This window comes from Nipponia nippon, unplaced genomic scaffold (assembly GCF_047370975.1).
Source record: "Nipponia nippon isolate SJK-2023a ecotype South Korea unplaced genomic scaffold, ASM4737097v1 scaffold_4, whole genome shotgun sequence".
In the NCBI taxonomy this organism is placed as follows: Eukaryota; Metazoa; Chordata; class Aves; order Pelecaniformes; family Threskiornithidae; genus Nipponia; species Nipponia nippon.
Window position 1 is genome coordinate 85,859,913 of NW_028262358.1, and position 15,936 is coordinate 85,875,848.

General features: G+C 45.2%; 1 protein-coding gene across 1 annotated transcript in view; it reads left to right on the plus strand.

The window, feature by feature from the left end:
- The window catches only part of LOC104021948 (gamma-aminobutyric acid type A receptor subunit rho2), a 37,690-nt gene that overhangs the window by 4,300 nt on the left and 17,454 nt on the right, over positions 1-15,936 (plus strand). The window contains exon 2 of the mRNA XM_009475585.2: positions 5,180-5,286. Coding sequence (XP_009473860.1) covers positions 5,180-5,286 — 107 coding nt within the window. The remainder of the gene's footprint in view (positions 1-5,179; positions 5,287-15,936) is intronic.

The window sequence follows — 15,936 nt, forward strand, 5'->3', positions numbered from 1 at the left end:
TTGTCACTTTTCTGGTGTTGCTAATGTTGCCCTCTCTGACTGGGCTGCAGCCGTGTAGCTGTCTGTGTAGGCTGTGAGATGTTTAGAGCCTCAAAGATGGTGAAGGGTTTAGGGGGGAAGTTGTACGAGGAGTGGCTGAAGTCACTTGGTCTGTTCAGCCTGGAGAAGAGGAGACTGAGGGGAGACCCCATCGCGGTCTACAGCTTCCTCACGAGGGAAGGAGGAGGGGCAGGTGCTCATCTCTTCTTCCCGGTGACCAATGACAGGACCCGAGGGACCGGCAGGAAGATATGCCAGGGGAGGTTTAGGTGGGACATTAGGAAAAGGTTCTTCACCCAGAGGGTGGTGGAGCACTGGAACAGGCTCCCCCAGGGGGCAGTCACAGCGCCAAGCCTGACCACATTCAAGAAGCAATTGGACAACGCCCTCAGATGGGGTTGTCCTATGCAGGGACAGGAGTTGGATTTGATGATCCTTGTGGGTCCCTTCCATCTCAGGACATTCTATGATTCTCTGATTCAACACGGCTTCCTCACCAGCCTGCGTGCATTCGGTGCTGTCTCTTCAACAGTCGTGCCTCTGGCCTCTTCAGCGGAACAGTGGCCTCTGGCTCCCTTGGCTACACCTGTTATCCCCCATATCTCCATCATTTGGCTCTTTGAAGCGTTCGCTGCCCAAGCAGCCTGCTTACACCGGAAAGCTGAACGTTATCACAGTGCTGTACCTCTGCAATTAAACATGCTGGTTTATTTTTGCTTCTGCTGACATGGGTGCCAATTGCACTGATTTCACAGTGAGGAGGGCCTGTTTTGTTTTTGCGAGCCAAAGATGATGTCTTAAGTGTCAGGGGGCATGGGGACAGCCAGGCAGGTTGGATAGTTCTGCCCTGAAATAGTGCAAATAAAAGGTCGAGCTTTTTAGCCTTGCAAGGGAGTGCCTCTGCATAAAACCTCCCTGTGAATTTTGCCCTCTGCTTATGTTACTGTTGTTGGCTTTGGGCTGGATGGATGTAGGAAGGGGCAAGGAGCACAGGGTTTGGGATACGCTTGGTAAAAAATGGCTCCATTTATTGCTGCAAAGAACAAATCTATTCTGTGTTCACCTTTAATAAACTAAAAATATGAACAACCATAGAACAGATTGGTTTTTTTCCGGTTAAAAACCATACTTTATAAATCCAAGCAAAAATGGAGGGTCCTAAGCAATAGATGATAAGGTGCGCTGGGCATGTGACCATGAAATATTCCTAATGTGTACGATAACAGTGATTGTGCACATCCTTTGAGTTTGTGTCCATCATTTTCCAGAGTCTGATGTAGTTTTTTCTAGAAATCTGGCAAGGAAAGTCTCTTTCCTTTCCTTCCTGCTCCAGGCATAAAACCACGGATGAGTCGGTGTGGCACATGTTACATCCCAGCTTGTCAGAAAGTTCTCGACCATATCTGATCCCATGTGATCCATGTACATTAATATTAAAGATACACATCTATGTGGGATACACTTATAGCATAATGGAGATAATGAATTTGGAATGCTCATCTAGGAGCGAGTTAATTGTTACGGGAGTCATAAACTGTTACTGTACCTTCTCTTTTTTTCATTTATCCTCTAGGGGATCTTTGCAGCAGTCATATGCTTTGTTAGTTAGAAAAACAGGAGGTTTTGTACCTTTCTTGGTGCTAGGTTTACACAGCGTGCACCTCCTCCAGCTTGCTGTGGCTGCTACACAAAGTAAACGACACCTTCAACTAACACGTTTTGGGGTTTTTTCCCAAAGAATATGCTTAAGTGCGGTAAGATTTTCACTGAAACTGTAGAAACACTTTTCTGAGTCCCAACAGGAAACAGGATAATGGGAACCGATGTCCCATGACCATGAGATACCGTCTTGTGACCAAAGTCAATGCTGAATTCTCCAGAGGGAGGTGCGGAAACCTCCCGGACCCTGGCTGCCAGCAGCTGCCCCATGCTCAGGACGGAGATCACCTTTCCTTTCAGGCTCACCACTTAGCCATTGCCTTATGCCCTACAGCATGAGGACAGTTTCCAATTTTATAAGTTCTTTATCTTGCTCTGCTAAGGTCTGAATGTCTGCATAGATGTCCGCTGCTTTTTTGAGTCCTGCTGAGCTGTGATTCCTCATGCCATCAAAATTTAATTTTCTTTGATATATTTGGCAATATAAAAAGGATCTATTTCATGCAATTGAGAACAATTCTGAATAAAAGTGACTGGAAAGGAAAATATAAAAAAGAATTTAGGGCAATAATGGAGAAGCCTTTATAGAAGCTCAATGAGATACCTGTCCCCTTTTCTCATCTGTAAACAGGAACACGTCCTCACAAAAGACAATTTTATCAAACTCATCCCACTTGAGCGAAGTGTAAACAGCAATAAAATTATATATGAAAAACATGGCAAAAAATAGAAAAGGAGATGGGTTGCTTTAAATGAATAGTGGTGAATTGTAGAGTGCATAAAGCTGAAAGAACCCCTGACAAATCTATCATCAGAAGTGCTAAACACCGTAAGTACATCAGGGAGGATTTATGAGATACCGGTGATCAGACTGTCAGCAAAGGCGCAAAGGTGGGCAGGAGTGCTCAGTGCAGCCTTCAGCTCTGCAAAGGCACTGGCGGCTGTATTCACCTTTGCTGCAGATGGTGAGAGGCTTCCTATGCCAAACAGTGGTGGGGGTGGCATGGGGTCCCTGCCGGAGAGGATCAGAAGACACCAGCATAGCTGATGCCACACACTGTTATAAAGAATGGGGTTTTTTTCAAACAAACTTGGTCTTGCTTTTGGATTAAATTGACAAAAATACTTATTATACATTTCAAAGGCTGTGTAGACTGCCTGTCATTAAAAATAGCTCTATACAAATTCTTTGTAAATGGATTAAATTGATTAAAAATGAAATGACAGACCTCTATCTGTAAATTCTGAATCTTCCATCATGTACCTGAAGGATTGGGCATGAACTGATGGTTCAGTGCTGGCTATTAAATGCAACCCCTGGCTCAGGCAGTTCCTGAAAACCTGTTTGCTTCCTAAGGCAGCGTCGGTGTCCCCCGCCAGACCTCTGACGCCTCTCAGCCACGGGCTTGTTCTTAGCAGCTCTCCTCTGTGCTGTTCGCTCTTTGATGATTTTTAAGTGAATTGATCAGAGCTTGGTGTTTCAGTCAGGCTGTGCCATCGATTTACAAGATGGCATTGTAATACCGTCAGGGTTTTCCGTACTATTTCCTCATACGGCATGCAATCCGAAGTTTTATTGGATTTTTAACTTGATTTTTTTCCCCCGTTCTTTGAGTAGAGAGATTTGATTGATCATTCACTGGTACTTAGGCCTTTCCCTGGTGGTTAAATTCACGGTAAAGTCCAGTCACAGACACAGTAAGATCATTCTTCTCCACTGCCAGCTTTTCAGGAGCAGAGGCAATACTGCAGACTGTGAAGTGGAGCACTTTTAGTCAGCAGCCCTAACCTTTGCAAAGAAACACAGCCTCCCCCTGCAGCAAGCAGTGAAAAGCTCAACTTTTGCCCTTGATCATTCCCATTAATGGCTGTGCTTGGGTTTATCCCCCTGCTTTTAGGTAACCATGAATGCAGCCGTGTTGGGAGGGTGGTTGCTGCAGCTGGCTCTTTTTTACAGCCAGCAGGGAGAGAGATGCTCCGACATCCCGATTTAAACAGGAGCCCAAAGTGAGGTGAGACGAGGGGGATCCAAATTTTCCTATGATGTAGCATGCGCCTTTGAGCACAGGGCTTATGTTCTTTCAAAACATCCATTTAATACATGTTTTTAAATTCTGTTGCTTCTCTTTCACCTCCTTATTAAAGTAAGCAGGTTATCCATGTTAGCAGCAGCTATCAACGCCCCTTAGGTTTTATCGTTACTGAATTGAATGCTCTGATGGGAAACTTTTCTTCTGATTTGCAATTTATGCTCTGTTTGCAGGTATACTCATCATGATTTGTATTTTAATAACCCTGAAGCACATCCATGGCCCTTCCACAGCCACACTTACACGTGTGGTAATGGCTTTCTAAGCTCTGAATTTTTGACCGAGATTTTAAGCCTAATTCACCCTCATTTTTGTATCTATCAGAGTAGTCCCTTTATTTTTCCTCCAAGACTTTTGTTCTTTACTGTCAGTAATATTTCTCCCACACAGGCAAATGAATCTAAACACTTTTGCATAAAGTTCTTTCTAGTTATTATTCTTCTTTTTGGTAAGTTGCTGACAAACAGCTAACTGCAGCGGTATTTCCAGCTTTGTCAGTTCTCATGACCAGAGCAAAGGGGTTGAGGAATCTTAATGGTCCAAGTCCTCCTTCCTGCGCCGCTGGGGAATGCCAGGGAGGCTGATCTGGATGTTCTTCTGAAAGTCCACGCAGTACCTGTCTGTCTGCTGTTTAGTTACCCACTTATGCCGTTCTAGTGACTTTCTTACACTTGTCTCGGGTTTGTTGTCATCCTTGTTCTATTGTTATGTGGCCTCTCAAATAAAAAGTTAGGACTTTTTCCCCCTTAATATTCAGAAAAGTGAAGGATTGCAGATCTTGCTGATGTTTCTAGATAAACCCCCTCTTTTCCTGCTGCTGTGGAGGGAAATGGGTGATTTTGTCATTGTTAAAAGTCGAAAGGCAAAGCAAGCCCTCTGTCCACACAAACTGCTGGTACTCAGCTGATGCTTCTGGGGCAGATGATAGTCTCAGAATAGCGTATGACATTGAGTGACCGCCATCAAAAAGAGCTTTCTCATGATAACGTTGCCTTGATACCCAGCCAAGTCCTGGCTGGGTAACATGTGGGGCAGAATCAGCTGCTTTTACTGTTGCTTGCTCTGGCACATTTGCTGCACCCCGGCTCCCCCGTGAGATGCTGTGCTCTCGGCCTTGTACCTCCCTGGTGTGCGGGATGGAGAGAGCACCGTGTCCGTCTTGGAGCCGGCCGAGATGGCAGGGGTGCCCGCAGTGGGGGCCAGGTCTGAGTTAATGCTGTGGAGAGGCAGCGTTGGGGCTGCCGTGCTGGCCTACGCCATGGTGCTGGCAGCAACCCCGCTTCCCTCCGTGGGGCTGTGCCCACAAGGCTGCCACTCCCGGGGCTCTGAAATCAGGCAGGCAGAAGTCAATTGCAGAGACATCAGACCAATGCTATCGCTGTCTTTTGCAGCCACATCTATAAGAAGAATCATGACGTGACCAAAACTTGGAAAGGAAAGACAGAGCAACTTCTCAGGGTTGATGACCATGACTTCACCATGCGGCCAGCTTTTGGAGGTGAGAATAAAATGGTTCTCTTGATTTCATGCTCATCTAACTAAAAGTCATCTAATTATCTTATTAATCATGTAATTAAAAAAAAAAAAAGCCCCTGGCCAGATCCCTCAGTGTGAGGGGAAAGGACTTGGGTGGTTTCAGGAGATATTCAAGGCAATTCAGAGAGGCCTCATCCTCACCTCATAGTCCTCTGTACAGCTCCTCACACCTTCCTGTTGCTGAAGTTGGCTCTTTTTTTGGCTACTATTCCCCAGGCTCAGGACGGACCCTCCTGGTAAGCGTGTCACTGTTGAGAAGATGAACAAGCTGCAGGTTTTAATGTTCACTTGTAGTTGTGAAGTTGCAATGACCTTTTCAGCTGATGTGATCAAATTGCAAAGTAAAGAACTCATTAGGTGGATCACATCCTATCCTTGCTGGGAGAAAATGGAGTGGTTTTGTCCAGATAAAATCTTGTCTCCAACTCTCTAATGCAACCAAAAGAGCAGGAGGGGAGGCCTCCATCACCTTCACTTCTGTCTCCTGTTATACCCAGTTACAGGAACATGCTTGCCTAGTCTTTCTAAGCTCACTACTGCAGAGGTACAAGCGTACTTGAATAAAAAATCTGCTGGTATACCAGCATGGATACCCCTCTTCTGATTAGATCAATAACCAAGCCCCTCCAGAGATAAGCACAGAGTTTTCTGCAGCTGTTGCTGAATGACTAATACTGCATCCTTTGTCAATCGGCCTTCTAGGACGAAGTGCAACACCTCCCTGTCCGGTGGGTCACAGGGGTCTTTTGCATTTTGCACCTAGTCCGTTGAACAGAGCTCCTCTGACCTGCCCATTGCTGGCACAGCTGGAAAGATGTTTCTCACCCTACAGTGCAGATGTGCTGATCTGACAGCACAGGGCTGTCCCCATGCTCACAACCCAGGCAACTGGGGTTGTTTAGCCTGGAGAAGAGGAGGCTGAGGGGAGACCTTATTGCTCTCTACAACTGCCTGAAAGGAGGGTGTAGCGAGGTGGGGGTCGGTCTCTTCTCCCAAGTAGCAAGTGATAGGACAAGACGAAACAGCCTCAAGCTGTGCCACGGCAGGTTTGGGTTGGATATTAGGAAAAATTTCTTCACCAAAAAGGTAGTCAGGCATTGGAACAGGCTGCCCAGGGAAGTGGTGGAGTCCCCATCCCTGGAGGTATTTAAAAGATGTGTAGATGAGATGTAGATGTGGACTTCAGAGTCCAAAATGTGTCATCAACAGTGTTCCCCAGTTTAGGTTTTGATGCCCAGTGTCACCACTGCACTGTATTTCTGTAAACAGACCAAGTTTTTACTATTTTTATCAATGTCACAGAGCCCGTGAGGAACACCTTTGTGCACAGTTCCCACCAAGCAGACACACATAGTTACACAGTTACTTTTCCAGTGCTAATGTAACTGCATTTTAATCTCCTCCTTGTCTTGTTTTCCTATGCTACCCCTCATCACAGGCATTAGGATACTGCTAGAGTCCAAAAACTTGGAGTACCGTTTATAAAACTGAGAAATATCCTAACAGCCTTTGGTGAGAAGGTGACTTTTTGTAAAGGAAAAACATGGTGTTTCTGTAATTTTTGCTCAAAATCTCCTTATGTTGCAGAGCTACCTGGGACAAAGGTGGGGTGTTAGGAAAGTTGCACTAAAGTTGCATATGATAAGGAACAAAACATGGCAACAACTTTGTTGAGGCTCCAGCCTTGGAAAGCATGATTCACAGGCATGGAGACAGTCCGGGTGCTACAGGTTCTTGCACAGCTGCAGAATTATGCAGTGTATTTTTAGTGACAGATGATAATCCTGATGGAAAAAAATATAAAGGAAAGAAAACAAAAGCCTGGTAAGAGGCAATCCTTCTATTTTCTTCTGTAATGTTATTCGTCAGGCAGTCACAGTGATTTGCTACACCCTGTGAGTCCTTCCAGTTTTTTGCTGCGGCAATGCCAGTCAAACTGATGTGGTCTGACCTGCGTAGGATAAAAAGGCTTTTGTACTGCTGAAGCGGAGTAGAGGAGCCCGTGGGATGCGTGTGATTGTAAGTGGTTGCTGCCCTAAGACCCTCTTTGCAGGCAGCCCAGGGACCACTGTCTAATGGAGAGTCCAGCCCCGTGGCATTGCATTGGGCCTGTGATGTTATGGTGCAGGCGGGAAAGGCAACTCATCTCTGGAAAACGTAAATAATATCAGAAGGAGACTGTGAGTGACATTAGACTATAAAGAAACCCCATACCTTAAAAGTGATCGTTCCCAAGCTTGGTTGAGTAATGGGCAGCCATTAACCTTCAACATTATTGGTGGACCAGTCTACAACTTCACCGCTGAACTTTAAGCTAAAAAGGTGATGGAGTCTGTAGCTGCTTTTTGTGGCCACAGTGACTCTTTGTGGCCACATGGCTTATCGTGGCCAAGTGGCTTATCGTGGCCAAGTGGCTTATTGTGGCCATGGTGGCCACGGTGACTCTTGTTGGTCTGCAGAGGACAGTCAGCAAGCTGCCAGCCCAGAACAGCTGTGACCATTGGACAGAGCAGGCTGGGGTTATGCAAAGTAAAATGGAAGAAAAACATTAGAGAAAGGTGAAGGGGTTTTCAAGAAAAAGTATCTCTGTAAAGAGCAAGTGAGCAAGCAAATGTTGTGTAAGTTGTGTTATTAACAGCCCAATAAGCACGATTGTCTTGTGTGCTCTCAGCCCATTAGAGGCAAGCTATTGGGTACGGTGGTAATGACAAAGATTTTTGCTTTGCTGATGCTCAAAGTAGCCTCCATAAGCTAAAATAGACTGTGTTTGTTATGACCCTTGGGCTGTTATTTCCATGTCAGTGACCTTGTTCCAGCTAGCAGATGTTCAGGTATTATTTACAAATATTAGTATTTAAAGATTATGTAAATGTTTGGTTTGCTGCCTTCCTTAAACATCCATTTTAAGCATTTCATCTATGACATCTCATATTTTACAGGGAGCCTGTGAATAAGCAGCTTTAGTTGATACTTAAAATAGCTGTATCTTCTTTGCTGAGGAACAGCCTAATGCTGTACTTTTATTATATTTCTTCATAGCCTAATAGCCTAATGTCAGCTGGTCCTCGCTGCCCTTTCTTGGCAGTATTTTTGTCAGGATGGATGAATGGTGGGGTGAATGAAGCATCAGTAGTTCACTTAGGATTTGTATCAAGGGCTGGAATGAAACTTGCTTCTCCCTCAATGGGATGCAAACAAACAAAGGTCTCTTCAGTCATGTGGCAGCTGATGAGCGTATCCTGGTGGTGACTGCCTGGTAGCTGCCCACACTGAAGAGGTCCCAGACATATATACATACATTAAAAAAAAAAAAAAAATATATATATATATATACACACACACACACATACACGTACATGCAGGAACTCTGAAGGCTGTTTTGCAGCTTGCAGACATGGGATCCCTTATGGGCATCTGCGAGCCTCTCTGGGTGTGTGCAATATATCTGGCAGCAAAGAAGTCTCAAATTTGCTTGTTTCCTATGTAGATATTTTTGTCTCAGGGCCTACATGTGCCTCACTCCTTCAAAGACAGATGAGAGGAAAGAGAGGCTGTCTCAGAGAAAAATAATGAGCCTTTGAAATCACTGCCAAAGAGAAAAATTAAAAAGGGATGTTGCAAAGCTTTAGTCTCAGAGCTGGAATGGAAAACTGACACCAGGCATTTTCACGGTAGCATGCTATTCCCTATCTTCCAAAGCCTCCTGCAGTGTTAAAAAATAAAACCCATGTTTGTGTCCAGTACCCATTTCTGACTGGGAACTGACTGGTCCTGTGTAGCTTTCGTGGCTGGTCCTCAGTGGGTGGTTTTAGGTGCCAAGACATGCTGGGACGCGACAGGCTTTAATGTTGGGCACCTTCTGAAGTCATTCCTGAACGGGACTCGTGGAAAACTCCTGGGTTTCCTAGAGGGGTTAGCCCCAGACCAGATGTCCCATTCAGACTGGGACATAGTTTTAGTATTCAAACTGGAGTTTTTGCAAGGTGAAACAAGCCACAAAGTCTCGGTGTCAGAACCCACCCAAAACGGAGACTTGTTGTGCCTGTCTATTCTACTTGTACAATCACAGAATGCAGATGCAAAGTGGGTCTTCTCTAAAGGTATTCTGTACAGCATCTTTTATATATGCAGCACCTCAGTCCAATGTGTAATGGCTTTCATGGAAGAGCAGGTCACAAAACAGAGCAGCCCGCTGCAGAGGAAAGAGAAATGAGGGAGCGCTCTCACTGCTGATTCCCAGGTCACCAGGCTGTGAACTTGGTAAAGGAATAAAGACATAGAAAGCCACAAACACCTTGACAGGCTGGTCCCTGAGTATCGTTTTAATACCCAAGTTTGATTTGAGGCAAGGACACTGACATGCAGGAATTTACAGAAATAAGATGTTGCTGACACAGTTTCAGAAGGTGGTACCTTTACAGTGAGAAGGTGCAAGGGTGCTCTCCCATATCACTTGTCAATCCTACACAGAAATTGTGGGGCTAATGGATACTGTCCAATACAAGAGAGAAAGTAGAAGCACTCCTATCAGCCTCAGGTGGTGCTTCAGGTCAGTTAAATCCTCTCTCAACATGCAAATATAAATACCTCCCTCAAAATGAAAACCTCCTATTTTCCATTTCCAATTTTTATATCATCAAATTTGCTAATGACTGTGCAAGAGTCTTGAGTTTGCTTGGAAGCTGCCACTGTGCTGTCTGAGATGCAAGGGGAATAGTTTATTGGTGTGTTCGTTTCTGTGTTGTAAGTGGAAGTCTGTGACTTTTATGAAGTTTTCTAAGAGTCCAGGGTTTGCTTTCTGGTTGTATCAGTCCTGCTGGATTAGGATTTCTGTTCTGCAAGATATTGCTGTGGACAGTGATGGAGATAATGGATGTTGACATGTTTGCTGTTTCTGGAAGAAATGCTTCAGTTGAAGGTTATACAATTTCTCTCTAGACCTTGATCTGTAAATACTTGAGCTCATGTTTAATTTGAATAATTCCATGAATTTGGCTGACACTTTTCAGGGACCCTAAAGTATGAGCTGAAAACCTTTGCTGGGCTGCAGTCTTTGAGCAAAGCAGCACTGCTTCCTCATCTCAGCCAAATCCACAGCTTTCACATGGATCCGTTTAGCTTCCCGTCCAACACTGACCATCCTAGAGAGGAGCCTGAGCTTTTAGATTTCTCCAGTGTTACAGTATTCAGGTCTTTTCCTGCTTGTAATTCTCCAAGCTGATCCTTCTGTTTTTCCTCTCTCTGAAGAAAAAATTAATATTGATAAAATATTGTTTATGACAAGGAAAAGCTAGTTGATGAGGGCTTTTTTACATTTAATGTTATAATCTAAGTTACTTGTCCTCTGTCTACCTGTTCAGTGTGTCAGATACCTTCTCAGCTGTTCTTTTCCCTTCCTGTTCACACCTTCCTCATCCTCTGCTCCCTCTCAATAAAGAGGTTTTTTTTCTCTGTTTGCTCCTCCCTAGTGACATTTGATGTGGAATTTGGCAAAGCATCTGGAGCCCAGTGGTTCAACAGTTTAGTTTCCAGAGGGAGAGGATTAAAAAGCTAGCAGTTCCCAATTGACTCCAAGGCTTAGTGAGACTAAAGATCTCTTGACATCTTTCTGTGACTGATCAGCAGCCATTTAATTCAATGGTACGTGCTGTAGCCCAGATGACCTTTAAGGAAACCCAGGGTTTGTTTCTGTGGTTTAAAGAGGGCATTTCTTTATAGGGCTTCTGTTTTGCTTCAGACACTGCATGCATTTACAACGTTGCTTGCATCAAGTACCTCTGCAAAACTGCATCTTGGTAGAAGTTTTAAAGAGTGATGGGCCAAGTGAATAAGCAATTATCATTACCAGTTTTGCTCATCACCTAGAGCAGGACTTGGTGATCATTTGATTCCTACCACTAGTTCCCAGGCAGCAACATTTGGGCTGGCCCCACTGGCCCATCACCCACTCTTCCCTGCTCAGCCCAACCTCTTGTCCAAGCCTCCTCCAAAAAGTCTTGGTGTCTCAGTGTGCCCTCATTCCCACTCGTGTGCTCTCTCATTGCCTCAGCCCCAGGTGCTGAATGAGGAGCAGGGAGAAGGGAAAAGCAGTGATTGCTCCTGATGACTGTAGTAGGATTTTGCCCAAGAAAGGCAGGGTAAATATTATTTCCACTGATAAGTAAGTTTTACAGTCTCGTCTTCAAACTGTCTGTATTAAGAACTTGCCATTTGAGTCCAGAGTCCAAATGATTTCTCTCTCTCTGTTATATGCACTGTTTTATCATCCCTCAAATTCGTGATTAACTGCAGAAAAGAAAAAAAGTAAAAGCAGTTTCACTGATACACAAGACACCTAACCCAACCTCAGGCCTCTTAAGGACTTTCCAGACCATCCAGCTTTACACTGAACACCCTTTATTTTGGCATTAATAAAGCTTCATGGCAGCTCCAGACTGAAGCTTAGACTTTGTCCTTGTAGTGAGGTAACTGCTGGTTATCTGGGAGCCAAACTGAGCATTTGGTGCAGGAACATGAAAAAAGAAAAGAATATGGACATAGTATTTTATCTTCAAGAACAGATAGAGAAGGAATAGGAAAGAGGGACAAATACCAACTTGGCAGTGTTATTCTGTTTGTGGTTTTGGGTTTTTTGTTTGGTTTTCGTTGTTTGTTTGTTTTTTTTTTTTTTAATCTGTGATTAGTATTCAGACAAGCGTGGAAATTGCAGCAGTAAATAGACTTCGGATGGGTTTTCATTTCCTGAATCAAAGCTAAATTAAGCATTCATACACAGAGAGTGTCTCTTGCAGTCTGGAAGTTGAGGGGGGCTGCCCAGCATGTGCTGGGCACGCAGCCCTCGGCACCAGGGAGAGCCAGTGGGAAGCACCACGGCCAAACGCTGCCTTCCTCTTCTGGCACAACCTGATTGCGCTGTGAAGCCATCCTGGCAGAGACCGCGTCTTCTCTGTTAGCACCATGCTTACCACGACATGGCTGTTTGGAAGCACTGTGGGCCCTAATGTAATGTCAACAGCTGTGTGTGACAACAAATAATGTTAATTACAAACGCTTTCTCTGGCAAGAGCCAGAGGCAGTGCTGAGGGCAGCCTTGTGTCTGCCTTGACCTGGGCTGTGTTGGACCATGGAGCCTTTCTGAAGTGACTTACTCTGAGCATTGAGCCTTGCTGTAGCAGAAGCCCAAGTTAAGTATCACAAACATGACTACGCTGAAGAGCTATTAGGTATTTAAAGGCATTAAGGGAACAGATAAGTATTTCAATCATTGCCCAGGCTCTTCTTGACCACCATGTATGACTTCACAAGGTATCTGAGGAAAGAAAAGCTAACTCGCTACCAACAGGGCACTGCCTATCAGCAGGCTTGTGTTGTTTCTCTGTTGATTATATGGCACATCAAAATGCTTGTTATCACCACAGATACAGTGCTTTTTGCTACCTTGTTTAAAAAAAAAACAAACAAAGCATGTTTTACTGAGCAGGAAGAATGTCATATAGAAATTCTTTCTCTTGGTGTTGTTTTTCAGTTTTGTTTACTCAATGTCCTAAATAATCATAGAGAGTAGAAGGAAGTGTGGCTGCAACCAAGGTATGAACTCATAGAGTGATTTCAGACTGAAAAGGACTGTGTTAAAATACTGTATGTAAAACAGGCAGGGTATGTAGTGAGATGTAGCATCACTTATTAGGTCAACCAAAAGAACCAGAAGTAACAAATCACCTGCTTAAAAACAGCACTCTATAAGCTAATTTGCTTGTTACACCTTATCATACTCCACAACTACTCAGCTGGTGAGGATGAAGGGAAGCAGAATACACAGCCATTGCCACAATATTTCCACTTAATGAAGCCACCATTTCCTCTGGTCAAACAAGAAGATGATGCATTTGTGGGGTGTCAGAAGGGCCATGCGCTAGTCACTGTCTGCAGGATGCTGGATTGCATGTTAGGAAGGACACATCTGCTTTGGACGTAAGCAATATCGCCTCCTGGGGCAAGGAGCCAGTCAAAAGAAAGGATGCATGGCAAGGGTGACAAGGAAAAGACATCTGTGATTTTTCTGTGGATTTGCCTCTCTTTGATGAGTTACAATGGTCTGAGAAGGAATCCACGGGCTGATGGATGGTTGCATCCTGTGGCCGCAGCAGTAAGGACTGAGGACGTTTCCTGGCCTGGTAGGCAGGGACTGGCTCATGAGGAGCTGAGCTGGTGCCACCAAAAGCAGAGGGCTCTCTGACCTGCTGTCCTCCTCCCTGCCTCTCTCCTCTGACCCCAGTGGCCGACTCGGCCACCTCACAGGTCTTTCCCTGGGCTGATTCAAGTCACTGATTTGGAAGAAAAAAGAGTCCAATTGCTGCTGCTGCTGCTGTTGCTTTTGGCTGGGTTAATTTTCTGTGGGTCAGTGAGCTGAACAGTCTTACAGAAGGTCCCACCACAAAGTCTACTCGTCTATGCAACTTCACCCTTTGCTGAAAGTCATTCCCCGTGTAATTTGGGGAGGGGGCTGGGGACTGTTCTCGCCTGCTGAACGAGCACACCTGTGTTGTGAAGCCCTGTGTGCAAGAGGAAAAAAATCTTCGGCACTTCTCAGCCCCGCTGCTGGACGTGGTTGTGACAGCAGGTCTGCATTTCATCAGCGGGTGCAGACTGGGGCTTTGTGGGTTTTCCCAGTTTTGGGGAATACCTGGGAGAAGGGGAACTAAACACCAACAGGGTGAGAATTGCCTTGGCCTCCAGTGGTTCCTTAAAATACATAAGCAACTGAAAGGGAGCAAGGTGGGCTCATGTCATTGGAGTGAAAAATCTTATCCAAGTCTCTGGACTCCTGAGAAACATGCCAGTGCAGATGAATTGGAATTTCCCCCCAAGTAAGTCTTCCTGCAAACACCTTTTGGCTTGAACAGACACCACCAAGACACCAACAGGAGTAAGCAAATGTTTGCTGGCATTTTTTTTAATCATGAAGTGCACAGTTGTGTGTCTGAACATGATATGTAGGTGTTTGTAAGCATCTAGGAGTCATCTAAAAGTGCTGGGTTAGCCGTGTTTCAGCTTCATTGCTGGGGGCAAGAGTCACTTAAATTGGAATTGGTGGCGCTGAGGAGCCTAGTCCTGCTCCACAGGGCTCGCTTCAGGGTGCCTGTTCCCAGCACAGCTGCTGATGGACAGCGTGGGTACAACAGGCGGGAGCCAGGCGTGCAGAAGGGGGACAGTGTCACCATCAGCACGCTCTGCTGTAATTTGGTGAGACTGGCTTATCAAAGCCCTAACAAAATCTGTATCAGGGCCAGTCGCAATAATCAGTTTGTCTCATAGGCTTTGTGATTACTCTGTCCCTACCAAAGCTGGGTTGGTGCTTCTTTCTCCTCCAGCAGAGGCAAATGTAAGGCTGTGTTCAAAAGCCTTGAAGACAGGTGGGAGTCTGTGCAGGTACAGGAGCAGGACGGATGGCAGTGTGCAAAAGTGCTCTGCGTTCTCAAAACAGCAGTTCTGCTGTCTTGGTAGCCTTACAGTGTATTCAGAACTTGGATGTGGTCTTGAGGAAGATGCTACTGTAGCTAAATACATGCATGCAGCAGGTCCTGCTGTGCATGGCACTGCGCAAATACGGGTCTGGATCTACAAACGGATTGTGGTGCCTCTTAAACACCATCCAACTGCTAATCAGGTTCAAAATCTAGGTGCTAAAAATTTCTGCAAACCTTCATAGAGGCCACTATAATCCTTGGAAAATTCATTTCTGCTGGGTAAGTCCCAGACACGTCTGCAGAGCTGCTACTTCCTTCACCATCACCCATCTCGCTGACAGTGCCCAGACTGGAGATACGCTCTAGACATACACATCGGCGTGAGCCCTGTGAGACCCACTGCCACGCACTGAGAGCTCAAGGTAACAGTGGATCCACCTGGACTGTTCCTCAGCTGTTCCTGCTGACCTGTCTTCATGGGTCACGCTTGGTGTGCACATCTCTGCAGGCACTTACCTCCTCAGTGCAGCAGAAAAGGGAAAAAGCTGTGTGAGGACACACTATGAGGAATTTCAGTAACCTGAGGAGGTCCTGGGCATTAATTACACAAGGGAAAAATATTTCACGATGAGGGTGGTGAAACACTGGAAGGGGTTGCCCAGAGAGGTGGTAGATGCCCCACCCGTGGAAACATTCAAGGCCAGGCTGGACGGGGCTCTGAGCAACCTGATTTAGTTGAAGATGTCCCTACCCGTTGCAAGGGGATTGGACTAGATGACCTTTAGAGGTCCCTTCCATCCCAAAGCATTCTATGATTCTATGATTCTATGATTCTATTCTAGTGAGCAGCAGTCTACAGTGAAATTTTCACACAGGGTTTCTAGTAATAGAAGAGTAAGCATTTATTATGGGATATTTTCTGCTTATTTACTTTTTGTGAATTCTCTGGTTGCTAATTTTAAAACTACTGTGGAAAACTATTAGCATGATCGATGAGTCATATGAATGAAAATGGTGATGGGCTCTTGAGAGTTTAATGTAGCTTGTCTTGCTGATAAGAAATGAGAAACACACAAGGAAGAGCTCATTCCTTGCAGTTTCTTCTTCTCAGTCCCCCGTTCTTGGGGACAAATTTGTTCATAAAG